The sequence below is a fragment of the Phascolarctos cinereus genome, unplaced genomic scaffold (assembly GCF_003287225.1).
Source record: "Phascolarctos cinereus isolate Bilbo 61053 unplaced genomic scaffold, phaCin_HiC Scaffold_5;HRSCAF=322, whole genome shotgun sequence".
NCBI lineage: Eukaryota > Metazoa > Chordata > Mammalia > Diprotodontia > Phascolarctidae > Phascolarctos > Phascolarctos cinereus.
Genome location: NW_027555958.1, coordinates 408213549 through 408226349, shown reverse-complemented (window position 1 = coordinate 408226349; position 12801 = coordinate 408213549). Strand labels below are relative to the sequence as shown.

Below are 12801 nucleotides of genomic sequence, written 5' to 3'. Positions count from 1 at the left end.
ATTTTATATTTGATCCTGAAGGTAGTAGGGAGCCACTGAAATTTATTGAGTAGGAGAATGATCCGTGCTTTATGAAGATCATTTTGGCAAATCCTTTAACCCAGAGGTGGGGAACCTTCAGCTTTGAGAGGCCATATGTGGCCCTCTAGGTCCTCAAGTGTAGCCTTTTGACTGAACCCAAACTTCACAGAACAAATGCCTTTAATAAAGGGATTTGTTCTATAAAACTTGGACTTAGTCAAAAGGCCGAAGTTGAGGACTACAGGGCTACATGTGGTCTCAAGGCTGAAGGCTCCCCACCCCTGATTTAACATCTCTGTCAGTGTCAGTTATTAAACATTTATTAAGCTCTTTCTATGTGTCAAGCAAAAAGAGGTAAAAAAACAGTCCCTGCCCTCAAGGAGTTCACAGTCTAATGGAATCTCTGGATCTCAATTTCAAGTTCATCGTAAGTAAAATGAAAGTAAGTATAGGCCTTATCTGCATCAGGAGAGGCAAAGGGAGGTAGTGGATATCTATCCAGCTGTCCTTGAAGCCAGGAAATCCGGATTCAAGTCCTTCCTCTCACATAAACTGACTTTGTGACCCTGGAAGTCATTTAACCCCTCACTACTCTAGGCAGCTTTCTAATACTGTAAGTTGCCAAGAAGGTAGAATGCTGCCCTGCCTTGCGGGAGTAGCTCCCTCCCCCAGGTTCTGTGATAATGGGTAAAATTCCAGGTCAGTTCTTTAGCCTTGCTGTCTGTTAAAAGGGTGTTGGGAGTAAAGCTCATTATAAATGTGAGCTATGTTATTCTTTATGGACATTTGGTGACATTTAAAAGCTTGTTGATTTTAGAGATGTTCACTCAAGTTTGCATGATTATTACCTGTTTTGTATGTTTTCTCTAAAATATTTTATTAATTTTTTTTTGTGTGTGTGTGTGTGTGTGTGTGTGTTCAGCAAGATCACACACTTAAGGGCAAGGCTGGGGTCCTGTCATTTTTTCTGGATCCTACCCCCAGCACCTGTGCACATAATGAGTGTTCAATTGGTAGTCACTGAATGAGAAAAATAAAAGGATGATTGTGTTTTCTACTCTTTAGTGGATCTTTCATCTCACCAACTTGAGCATATAGTCCTTCAGTGCTGATTGTAGCCCATCCTTCCTTTCCCTTCTTGTACACATAGAGCCTCCAGAAGGAAATACCAGTTTCACTTCTTTAGTACTACTTCTACATACTTTGCTAGTAAACCTCAATATATAGAAATATTTTCTCTTTGTGACCACTTTCATATGTCTTCACTACTGCTTGCAGTGTTTCTGACTTTTTTTGTTTAACCTTAATGTAATTAAAATTTACTGAGTCCCTACACTGTGTGCAAAGTATTGTGCTAGGTGCTACAAAGAATATAAGTGAATAAAGCCTTCTAGTTGGTGGCCCTGCAGGAGACACTTAGAGAAGTCGCTTTAAAACATTAACATCAAATCTTTAAAATTTTAACATAAGTGCAGAAGATATTGCATTCAGCAATTATTCAACAGCTACTATGTGCAAGGCACTTCAGAGCTACAGATACATGAAAAATTGTACAATTTTTTTCCTCAAGGAGGAGGACGAGGCATATAACAAATAAGTATAATACAAAGTGGAATGTGATAGAGCAAGGTAGAGATGAAGTTTTGTTTAAAAAAAAATGTTGAGGAGAGAGCAATGCTTTCAGCCCAAGGATTAGGCTTCATTAAAGAGGTGGCACCTGAGCTGAATGGGGGTGTGTTGTGTTTTTACACACACACACACACACACATACACACACACACACACACTCTCTCTCTCTCTCTCTCTCTCTCTCTCTCCTCCCCTCCCCCTCCCTCTCTCCCTCTCTCCCTCTTTCCCTCCCTCCCTCCCTCCCTCTCTCCCTCTCTCTCTCTGTCTCAGTTTTAACTGTTAACATGTTTTGTTCTTTAGAGGATGAACCATCTTCCCAAACCATCATAAGCCAGACAGTGTCAAAGAAATCAGTCAGGAGACTACAAGAGATTACAGGTAAGAAAGGTCTTCTTTTCTTTCTTATCCTTCTTTACTGTTCTCTACTGTTATTATTTCTGGCCTGGCATGCTCTCAAGCTTAACAATATCCTTCCTGAACTATGGCACCCAGAAAACTAGACACATTATTCCAGATGGAGTTTGACTGCATTTATGATGTTGCTTTGCATTTAAGTACCATTGCTATCTTCCTATTTTGTTAAGTGTGTTTTGAAAAAAAAAACTTGCAAATATTTTTCCTGCTTCCTGTTGATACTAATGATAATGCTAACAAAGAACATCCCACTAGACCATTGAAATATAGTCATTGATAAACTAGACAGAGAAAATGAGAGTTTATAGATGCAATGAGATGATACAGGGTAGTGGGTAGGTAATGAAAGAAGGCTAATTTATGTTTGTTGAATTGGAAGATCTCACAGACCCATTGCTAATTAGCTTTTTTGCTGACTCTTTTTTTTTAAATAAAATGCTTGATCTAGTTTTATTAGCAAGATAATATTTGACAAAACCTATGCAATTTTAAATTTATCTTATAGTGGAGCCAGCGTAAGGCCTACTTCAGAATAAAGAAGGCCAATTATTAAAACTGTAAATTGTTATCCTTGGCCAGTGGGTGACTGAAATATATTACTGAATGGTTACAGAAAAACATTCTCTTTTTAAGTCTGACCAAATGTATCACTCCCTATATATAAAGCACTTTGCAAATCTTAAAGCAATATATAAATGTTAGCTGTCAATTATTATTGTAAGTGGGAGTTTGAAGGAGAACTAGAATAACAACTGCTGTGTCATGTACCCAGTAAGGATCGATGACTGACAGAGTAAAACATAACATGATGATGATACACATTGTGTTATCTTCTTGAAAGATGCTGCTTTATCCAGCATAACAGCGCTGTATCATCAACGAGAGCAGTCAGTTCCCACATCAGCTCATAATGATAATAATAATAGCTTGCATTTATATATTACTTTAAGGTTTGCAAAAGACTTTATAAATATTATCTCATCCTCACAACCATACTGAGAGGTAATGGCTATCATTATTCCCATTTTACATATGAGGAAACTGAGGCTGAGGTCAAGTAATTTGCCCAAGGTCATACAACTAGTGAATGCCAGGCAGGTGTCGAACTTAGGTCTTCCTGACTCCAAGTCCTGAGCTCCATTCACTATAACACCTAACTGTCCATATCATAACAGTAGAAGAATCTTTAGAATTTTGATTCCTAGCATATGCGACTCACTTAATCAGTATAGCAAAATTTCAACGTAACAAAATAATTTGGAGAATCTTTTTAGAGTTATTAATGTAAATACTTGTACTTCACAACTGTTTTTCAGTGTGGGACCTCTATCCACCAATGCAGATTGGAATCCCTCTCTGCTTTAGTAAACTGTTTCTGTGACTTGCTGCGGCCAAGAATATTGTCATGTAATTGTTAGTCTTATGGTGACAAGCCACTCTGTGCTGGTCCTTGGACAGTAGCCACAATTCATTGACGTCTTATACTTAAAGCCTTTCTAGATTAGTAGAGCCTACTAAATTTTGTACTCTGCTAGTGTAGCTTTTGATGAAAATCCAAAGTCAGCTCTATTTTATAACAAAATATCTGAGTAGGACTTTAGTTGAGATTTACACATTTTTGTTGCTTTCTAGTTAACTAATCAGTGTGTTTTTATGGAACATCTGTTATCTGGGCTTGAATGTTAACAGCCTTTTATTTCCCCCAAGTTTTAAATTTGAATTATTTATTGAGCTAATTTGGCATATTAAAAGCCGTACCATAAGTTCTACTACCCATCTTCCAATGTGGACAAGCATTTCTACTTGGTGGCACAGTATCCAAAGTGCTAGACTTAGAGTCAGGAAGATCTGAGTTCAGAGGTGGCCTCCAAGACATAGTAACTACGTGATTCCCTGCAGATCCCTCCACCTCCATCTGCCTCAGTTTCCTCACCTGTAAAATGGGAGTAGTGATAACACCTGCCTCCTCAGGTTGTTGTGAAGATCAAATGATTCCATATATTTAAAACACTTTGCAAACTTTAAAAAGCTATGTAATGCTTATTGGTGTTGTTGTTATTGTTATTTACAACTCAAATTCTACATACACTGAGCCAAATGCATTATTGTTAGTTTCACCACTATTCTCTGAGGTATCTAGGCTCAAAAAATTTAAGTAATAATTGAATCCCTCCTCCTCTTCCTCCATATACCATGAAAAGTCCTCCTTTATAGTCAACAAGCCTAATAATTCTTCCTTAAAAATCTGTCACATTCCACCCTTCCCATTTCATCTGCTACCTACCTTCTTCAAGTTTTCATCTTCTCATGTCTGAATTAATGCAGCAGTCTCCCCACTGCCACCAGATTAATCTTCCTAAAAGCCTATTACATAGTGTTACTCTTTAATTACCTGGAGCAACTTTCCTACAAGGAAAAAAAAATCAAGATCACATGAGAATCGTAGAGAGACTCTCAATTTCCATTCCCTCATATATAAAGCAGCATAATTTAATATATTTTCTTTCTCAGAGAAAATAAAATATTCAACTCAGTAATATTAAATTAAGGACAAGAAACATAGAAAGAATTCAATAAGTACAAGAGATGTTTAAAAAAAATCAGTTCCATGTTATGATCAAAGAGGTAGAGAGATTATGGGAGAAGAGAAGAGCCTTGGGGAGATGTTTGATACATAAGGCGACTATTTAGTTAGGGGTGTTTCATTATGGAAAGAACAGTAGATCTGGAATCCAAAAGCTTGGGTCCAGATCTTAGCACTCTGCCACTCATTAACCCAAGGTGAGGGCTATTAACAATGATAATTCCCTAAAAGTAAAATGAACAACCCTCGTCACTCTTGGTTTTCTTTCAACTGCACCTCTAGCTCTACTCTCCCTTCTACCCAAATTGGAAATCTTCAGGCAAAGATGGAATGGCCACTGGTCATGGGTGCTGTTGTGGGGCTTCTCATTCAGGTTAAATTAGAGTAGATGCCACTGAGAGTTCTTCCAGTGGAAGTTCTGTAAAGATTGCCTCTGTAAGCCTCAGCTTTTTATATATAAAGTGGGGATAATGGTGCTTGTATTGCCTGTCACACCGAGTTGCTGTAAGGATCAAATGAGGTGATTTATGGAATGCTTTAGACTCTGAATCCGTTTAATAAAAGGATTTGTTCTGTGAAGTTTGGATTCAGTCAAAGGGCCACACTTGAGGACATAGAGGACCACACGTGGCCTCAATGCTGAAGGTTTCCCACCCCTGCTTTAGAGCATGCAAGTTTATTATTACTAATGTTATACATACTTCAAAGTCTCACCAGCTCTCTGACACCAAATTGGTTCCCAGACTATGGCCAAAATGATACATACATCTGTTTATATTATCACTTAAATCTGGGAAACCAGATATTTTACACAAACAGATATTTATATAACCAGATATTTTTAAAGTATGTTAATATTTTAATAACTGTATTTCAGGATAATTGGTTTCCTTTGTAATCCTATATGTTTCATATTGTGCATTTAAAAATGTTATTCTAAGAAGTCTATGCCACCAAAACGGGTACTAACCCCTGCCTTAGAGAAATAAACAAATGAATGAAAAAGCTTTTATTAAGTGCTAGGGATATAAATGCAAACAAGTAATATTGTCCTTGCCCTTTAGAAACTGTCATTCTAATAGGGAAAGACAACACTTCTAAGGAGTCAGAGTAGGGTCAGGGTGTGTAGGAAATAAGAAATGGGTTCAAAGTGGAGAGAGGGCCAGAGGCAGAACCCATTCCCTGAAATTCCCAGGGAGTCTCCAGTCAGAGGAGCATAGATTTAGAACTTGCAGGAACCTCAGAACATCATTTAGTTCAACATCCTCATTTTACAGATGAGGAACTGAGGACCAGGAAGATTGAGTAATTTGCCTAATGTTGCAAAAGGAATAGGCATACACCCATAGGCATTTGAACCCATGTCCTCTGGCCCCAGAGTCTTTTACTGTACCATGCTGCCTTCCCATCAACTGAGCCTTGAAATATTAAATTTTCTCATTTCTCTTCTAGTCAGACTTGTAGAGAGGCTCAATAGGAAAGATAATAAGAGTATTTCAGTAATACAGAAATGAGTCTTTCCACCACTGGTGACCATAGTAAGATCACCCTGAGGACTGACTGAAATCAAGCTCAGGGCCTGAAATCCCACCCCCTTGTTCCTCTTCTCCCCCAGCTTCTTGGGCATTCTAGAGTTTGAGTCCTCTCTACTTCCCTAAGTACCTCTGCTTCAGCCAAAGCTGATCTCTCCATTGTCCTCTTCTCCTAACTTTCTAATGAGGTCTTTGCTAATGATCCCCATCCTCACACCACCTCCACATGAGAGAGAACTGTACACTGCTTCTGTAAATCATTCCTCAGCACTGGGCACAGTAACCATATACATAGTAGCCACTCATTTAAATATTTGTCTAATTGATAGCTGTGGATTGGAGGTAATCTAATTGAAAAGTACTCTCTAAAGCTGTTAGTTGCTCAGCTCTGAAAAAAAAGAGAGCAAAGAAGGCATATATACCTTGAGTATTATATTTAATTGAACCTAAAAGTGGTTCCTAAAACCTAAAAGGGGGGGGCAGTAGTAATAGGGAAAACTGCCTAGTAAGATAGGAGAGAAATGGTCACAAACTAGGAGTACCCTCAAGTACAGGCTTCCTTTCAGAATTTCTTCTAGAACTCCTAGGCATATTGAAATGTGGAGGGTTGAAAGAGTTGAAATGGGACTCGAAATAGACTGTTGAATGCTGGTTAAAAGCTCTGTTGAGAACAAAGTTAAATCCACTTTGTCCTATGGATTTGACCCCTGCAGTATCTCTCATGTGGCATCTTTGTGCTTCCCCCACTTCAGTCCAGTCAAGCCTTTATCCTCTCTCTGTTGGGCCATTGGAATAGCCTCCAAAATAGGCTCCCTAGCCTAGAGTTGTTCCTGTCTTCCATCTGTCCTTAGCACAGCTGCCCAAATCTTTCTGATGCACAGATCTGACCATGTCACACCCCTGACCTCAGTGGCTCCCTGTTGCCAGTGGAGCACAATGCAAACTCTGACATCGGTAAAAATTTGTTAGCACTTATTATGTGCCAGGTACTAAGTGCTGGGGATGGGAGCCAGGGAAGCCAAGAGGCAGAGGTGAGGAGGGAGAGCCTGGCATGCCTGGGGACCACCAGAGAAAATGCCTGCAGTCAGGGGGTGGGGATCTTGTGCAAGGAGCAGCAAGGAAGCCGGTGTCGCTGGATCAGAGAGTGTGGGGGAGTATAGAGAGCACTAGAAAGGTAGGGAAAAGGCCCGATTATGTAGGGTTATATGGGGCTTTGAAAGCCAGACAGAGGATATTATAATTGATCCTGAAGGTGAAAATAGGGAGGCATTGAAGTTTATTGAGCAGAGGTGTGATATGATCAGAGCTGCTTTTTAAGAAGAGCAGTTTGACAACTGAATAGAAGTTGAACTGAATTGGGGAGAGGCTTGTAGCAGGGAGACCAACCAGTAGGCTATTTCAGTAGATCAGGCATGAGGTGAGAAGGGCCTACACCAGGTAGCAACATCAGAAGAGAGAAGGGGGGTGGTGGGGGAATATATGAGCGATGTTACAAAGGTTCAAAGAGCAGGACTTGACAACAGATTTGATATGGGGTGGGGAGGGTTGATAAGAGAGTGAGGAGTCAAAGACGGTACCTAGGTTTTGAGCCTGGGGAATTGGGAAGGATGTGGTACCCTCAACAGTAATAGGGAAGCTTGGGAAGGCAAGAGCTCAGGGAGAAAGATAGTTCAGTTTTGTACGTGTTGAATTTCAGATGTCATCAGGCCATCCACTTTGAGATGCGCAGTGGGAAGTTGGAGATAAAAGACTGGAGGTCAGGGCTAAATAAGTAGATTAGTGAACCAGTAGCATAAATGATAATTGAAATCTTGGGTCCTCTACAACATGGGACCAACTTACCTTACTAGTATTTTACACGACTCTCCTGTACATACTCTTAGGATGACTTACAAGGTTTTCTTCCATCTTGTCTTGTATCGTTCCACTTCCCTGCATTTGTGTAAACTATCCACATTCCCCATAGGCCTGAAACTCCCTTCCTAGCTTTGCCTGCTGAAGAAATTCTTCCTTCAAAGCTCAATCCAGGTGCTACTTCCTCCAGTTCGGTTCAACAAACACTTATTAAGCCCTGACTCTATGTGAGGCGCCTCGCTAGGTGCTGGTGACACAGAGATAAAAAACAAACCCTGTCATTAAGAAGTTGACATAATATTGAGGGGTTGGACTAGATAACCTCTTCCAACTCAAGGTGTCTGGTCTTGTTATCTTATTTTGTTATCCAAAGATAGGAAGGGGAGTGAGACGGGAGAAAGCAAAGATTTCATGTGGAGAGGTGGCTCTGCTCTGAGCCCTGAATGAAGCCAAGAACTCCGTGAGGCGTTGGAAAGGTGGGGGCCTCTTCTGGCCATGAACAGCCCGTATAAATGCATGGTCATAGCGATGCCGTGTAGGCCATTTGTCTAGAACGTAGAAAGCATTTGGAGAAAGGAGTTAACATGAAATAAGCCTCACAAAGGTAGGTTGAAGTCATGTTGTTATGGAGCTGAAAGTGTTCTGTACTGAACTGTGTTTTTCTGGCTCCCTCCTTTTTTCCTATCATATTCTACCTTTTATTTACTATGGTTATGTCAGATCCCCTATTCAGGACTGATGCCATTTCTCCTCTGTATCTCCAGCATCTAGCACGGAATAAGGCACATAATATGTCATTAATTAATGTTGCTTAGTTGAGCATTTTAGTTTAATAAAAAGTATTAATATGAAGGATATATATTTTTAAATTATATATAGTCAACTCTGTTATCTGTGCTGTAGAGCTAGGGAAGTGATGCAGTCAGTGCAGAACCGATTCTTAGAAGGTCTTACAACAGTTGCTGCAGCCAAAAAATTCATCACCCTGAAGTGAAGCCAGCTTTGTGATGAATCTCACCAAACTGATGTGAATTAGTCTTCAGATCATCATTGGTCTATATGAAAAGCCTTTGCAGATTGATAGTACTTAGCAGGTCTTGCATTCCACTGGCCATAAGAACCCCAAATCAAGCACTTTGCCCTAATGAAGGAAGGAAGGAAACACAAGCATTTATTAAGCTCCAGCTGTGTGCCAGGCACTGTGCTAAGCACTTTACAAACAATCTCTGATTTGATCCTTAAAACAACCCTGGGGGAATAGGTGCTATTATTATTCCCATTTTACAGTTTTGAGGAAACTGAGGTAGACAAAAGTCTAGTGACTTGCCCAGGATCATATAGCTAGTAAGTGTCTGAAGCTGGATTTGAACCGTGGTCTTCCTGACTCCAGGTCCAGTGATCTAACTATTGTACCACCCACTTGACTCATTGAAATGCTGGAATAGCACTTTAAGGATAGTACCTGGCAAAAATTCATATAGAAAAAAGGTGTTTGATAGTTTCTTAAATGCTAATGATTAGTGTAAAGCATTAGCTAAACTAAGAGACGTGTTATATTCGGTTTGAGAATACTTTAAATTGGGGGGAGGAGCCATTTTTGTTTTGTTTTGAACAAATGACCTTTGTAATGCTGTTTCCCCTAACTTAATATTAAAATTTTAATAATTAAAATTAATTTGCATTTCCTGAGTGTGTTCAGGCTAATCAAGTAGAATAAGAATGTGCTAGGCACTTGGAAAACAAACTTGAATTTAAAGTTTCCATAGATAATCCGTAAAGCAGATAATGACAAACATATGGGATAAATTTCGTATTGAGTTATATATTTTAGGATTTTAAAAAATTTTTTGAGTTGAGGAAAATAAAGGACTTATATTCAGTGTTCCCTTTTGTCAGTGTAGTGTTGTTCCTTCACTATTGTCCCTTTTCCATCATGGTATAGAGATGTTAAATGTCCACAAAGTACAAATATTGGCAAGCTTTGGAAAGACTTTTAAGCACAGGACAGCAAAGACTCTGCCTGTTGTCTAAGGGTGAGCCTAGCAAAGGGCAGTTTGATTGGGGGCTAGGGGGAGGGAGCAGATTATGAAGTGACCTACCTCAGGTTTAAACACAGTATTAAATCACAGATCTTTTGACATTAAATTATTCTTTGCCATGTGGCAAATTTAGAGTTGGTTAGAAGTGAGGAGAGCATATATGTGTGGTATATTTACTATTTCTAATCACTTAAATGTATTTTTTTTCTATGCTAGTTGCTAATGAGAGTTCTGCAATTCTAGCTGACCTTCGTAGACCACCTATAAAAAGTTCAGGATCTGGTAAGAGCTTATTTTCTATATGTTTCTACAGTTCCATTTATTACTATGGTGATTTTAAGACTAAGAAAAGGATTTTCATCTCTATTAGTTATCTGGGTAATGAAAAACAAAAGGTTGAAGATTTTGTCTTAGAACCCTAAAATTATCTTATGCAGAGTAATCAAATATATGCCTTTGCTACATGCATTTTATAACTAAAACTTTTTAAATAATTGTATTGGCTATGAGTTGCTTTCCTATCTGGAAGGGAAAAAAACCTAAAATATTCCTTATAAGCATATATCTCTACTTAATGTCAGTATATTGACTGGTACTAAAAGATATGGTCATGCTGTGACTGTACTGATATCAGATGAATTGAAAAGACACCTTACTTTCCTTTCAGAGGGTTTCTGCCTCCTTGTCCTCCTTCCTTTTTTCTTTTTAAATTGCATATTCTACCATTTTTTTTTTAGAAGGACATTGCTTCTTGCTTCTTTATGTGTGGCTTTGTTTCTTCTGGGCTCTAATAATTTTTTGCTCTTTGTTGCAGATTACTCCTCATTTGGGACAAATGGAAATACTAAGATGAAGGAAACAGGTTGGTGACTCTGCTTTTAATTTGTTCTTTGTGGAAGTTCTGATTTGTGGCTATATGAATATAAATGAGGTTTCAGGGCTTACTGTACCATGAATAAGATATTCTTTATTACAACAGCATCCTGACTTGTAAGTTTTGATTTCAGCTTTACAAAATAGGCAAGTATGAGATAACAAGTTTGTCCGTTAAACTTTTGTTTAAACTCATGAGTTCACACAAAAAGGTTTCATTCATTTTACCCTTTTTCAAATTCACAGTATTGAGGAGAAGGAGGGGTAAATGACCTGGCTAGGAAGCAGCTAATATGAAAAAGACCTAGGAATTCTTGAATCTGCAGCTCAATAGGCATCTACTGATGCAGGCTGCATCCCGCAAAAACGTCCATGTAATTTAATGCCACATTAAAAGAAGCTTAAGTCCAGAGTGAGGGAGGTGACAGTCCTGATGTGGCCTCCAAGTCAGGCCCCATTTGGAGTACAGTGGCCAGTTCTGGAACACATCTTAGCAGGGCTTTTGACAAACAGACACATTCAGAGAAGAGAGCAAGCAGGATGACAAAGGGACTAGAAGCTGCCATTTGGAGTAGTTTAAGGAACTTGGGATATGTTTAATCTGAAGAAGAGAAGACCTGGCAGTGGGAGGCAGGGACAGGGAATCTTAGGTTTTGGGTTTAGACTTTAAAAAAAGGCATCTAGCCCAACCTTCTTGCTTTACAGAGAAGAGGCAAAGTCACCTGTTTGAGGTCAGGTAGGCCATACATGATAGAGCTCACATGACAATCCAGGTCCTGCAATGCCACAGAACATCACAGAGCCCCACAAGATAGTTGTCAGATATTTGGAAGAAAGGCCAGGCTTTGTCGGCTAAGTACCCTGCAGAAGAGGACTTGGACTGGGGTAGAAGCTAGGGTTTCTTCCACCTAAAAATCTCCCAGAAGTTCATCCAATTTGACTTTTTTATAATATTGTCTCAGAAAGTAATTGAGTTTTCTCTTAGGTTCAGAAGGAGGTTAGATAACTACTTGTTTGTGATTTGGAAGAAAAGATTCATGATTTAAGCAGGAGTTTTTGGACTAGCTGGCTTCTTTGATCCCTTCCCAATTTTAAGCCTGTGATTCTTTGTATCCTGCCAGGCTGACTTGCATTGAGGTGAAGCTGCTTTCATTGGGGAAGCTGCTAGGAACATTAGTTTCAATTCTTATCATGGAACAGCTTAATTTCGCAATGAGTCACAAAAGGAAAGAGTTGGGGTTTTCTTTAAGAAACTGTTTTTTGGTGTGAAGCTCAGCTTAGAGTTGAACAAAAGTGTCACTTTCTTCCAAAACTGCCCTCTTGTGGCTACTGAGCACTGAAGGTGGCCCTTGAGAAAGGGCCTCAGGGATCATCTACTCCAGTGCCCTTATTTTGCAGATGAGCATTTACAAATAGTTTTTTTAAACTATTCTTTACAACTAAAACAAATATAAGTCACTGTTTAAAACACTAAAGTAAAATTGTTCTGTAGTGGTGCCTCCTGATTAATTGTACCCCAGTTTCAGTGCAACCAGGAATATATGATAGGAACATTAAGCTTCAGTGGAAATGATTTCCACAAATGTTGTACCCCTTCTGTCCCCACGGCCCGCCCCCCACCAAACACAAATACCCACTTTTTTCTTTAAGGCACGACTAGCCCTGAATGTATCTTTTAACTCTCCTTTTTAACCAACCTTCCTAACTGTGTTTTGTGTTACTTCGCTTCATATACTTGGCCACATCTAGCCAGACTGGACTGAGTGGTGCTGGACTCCTGCTTTCCTTTGTCTTCTTGCATTTGTTTAGGCCACCCTGAGGGCTTTGAATGACTATGTTAACTCTATTTTTCAGG

General features: G+C 39.3%; 1 protein-coding gene across 5 annotated transcripts in view; it reads left to right on the top strand.

The window, feature by feature from the left end:
• TOR1AIP1 (torsin 1A interacting protein 1) overlaps positions 1-12801 on the top strand; it is a 39084-nt gene that overhangs the window by 2303 nt on the left and 23980 nt on the right. For all 5 annotated transcript variants that reach the window (XM_020984341.2, XM_020984343.2, XM_020984342.2 and 2 more), the window contains exons 2-4: positions 1951-2028; positions 10290-10355; positions 10888-10935. In XM_020984341.2, coding sequence (XP_020840000.1) covers positions 1951-2028; positions 10290-10355; positions 10888-10935 — 192 coding nt within the window. The remainder of the gene's footprint in view (positions 1-1950; positions 2029-10289; positions 10356-10887; positions 10936-12801) is intronic.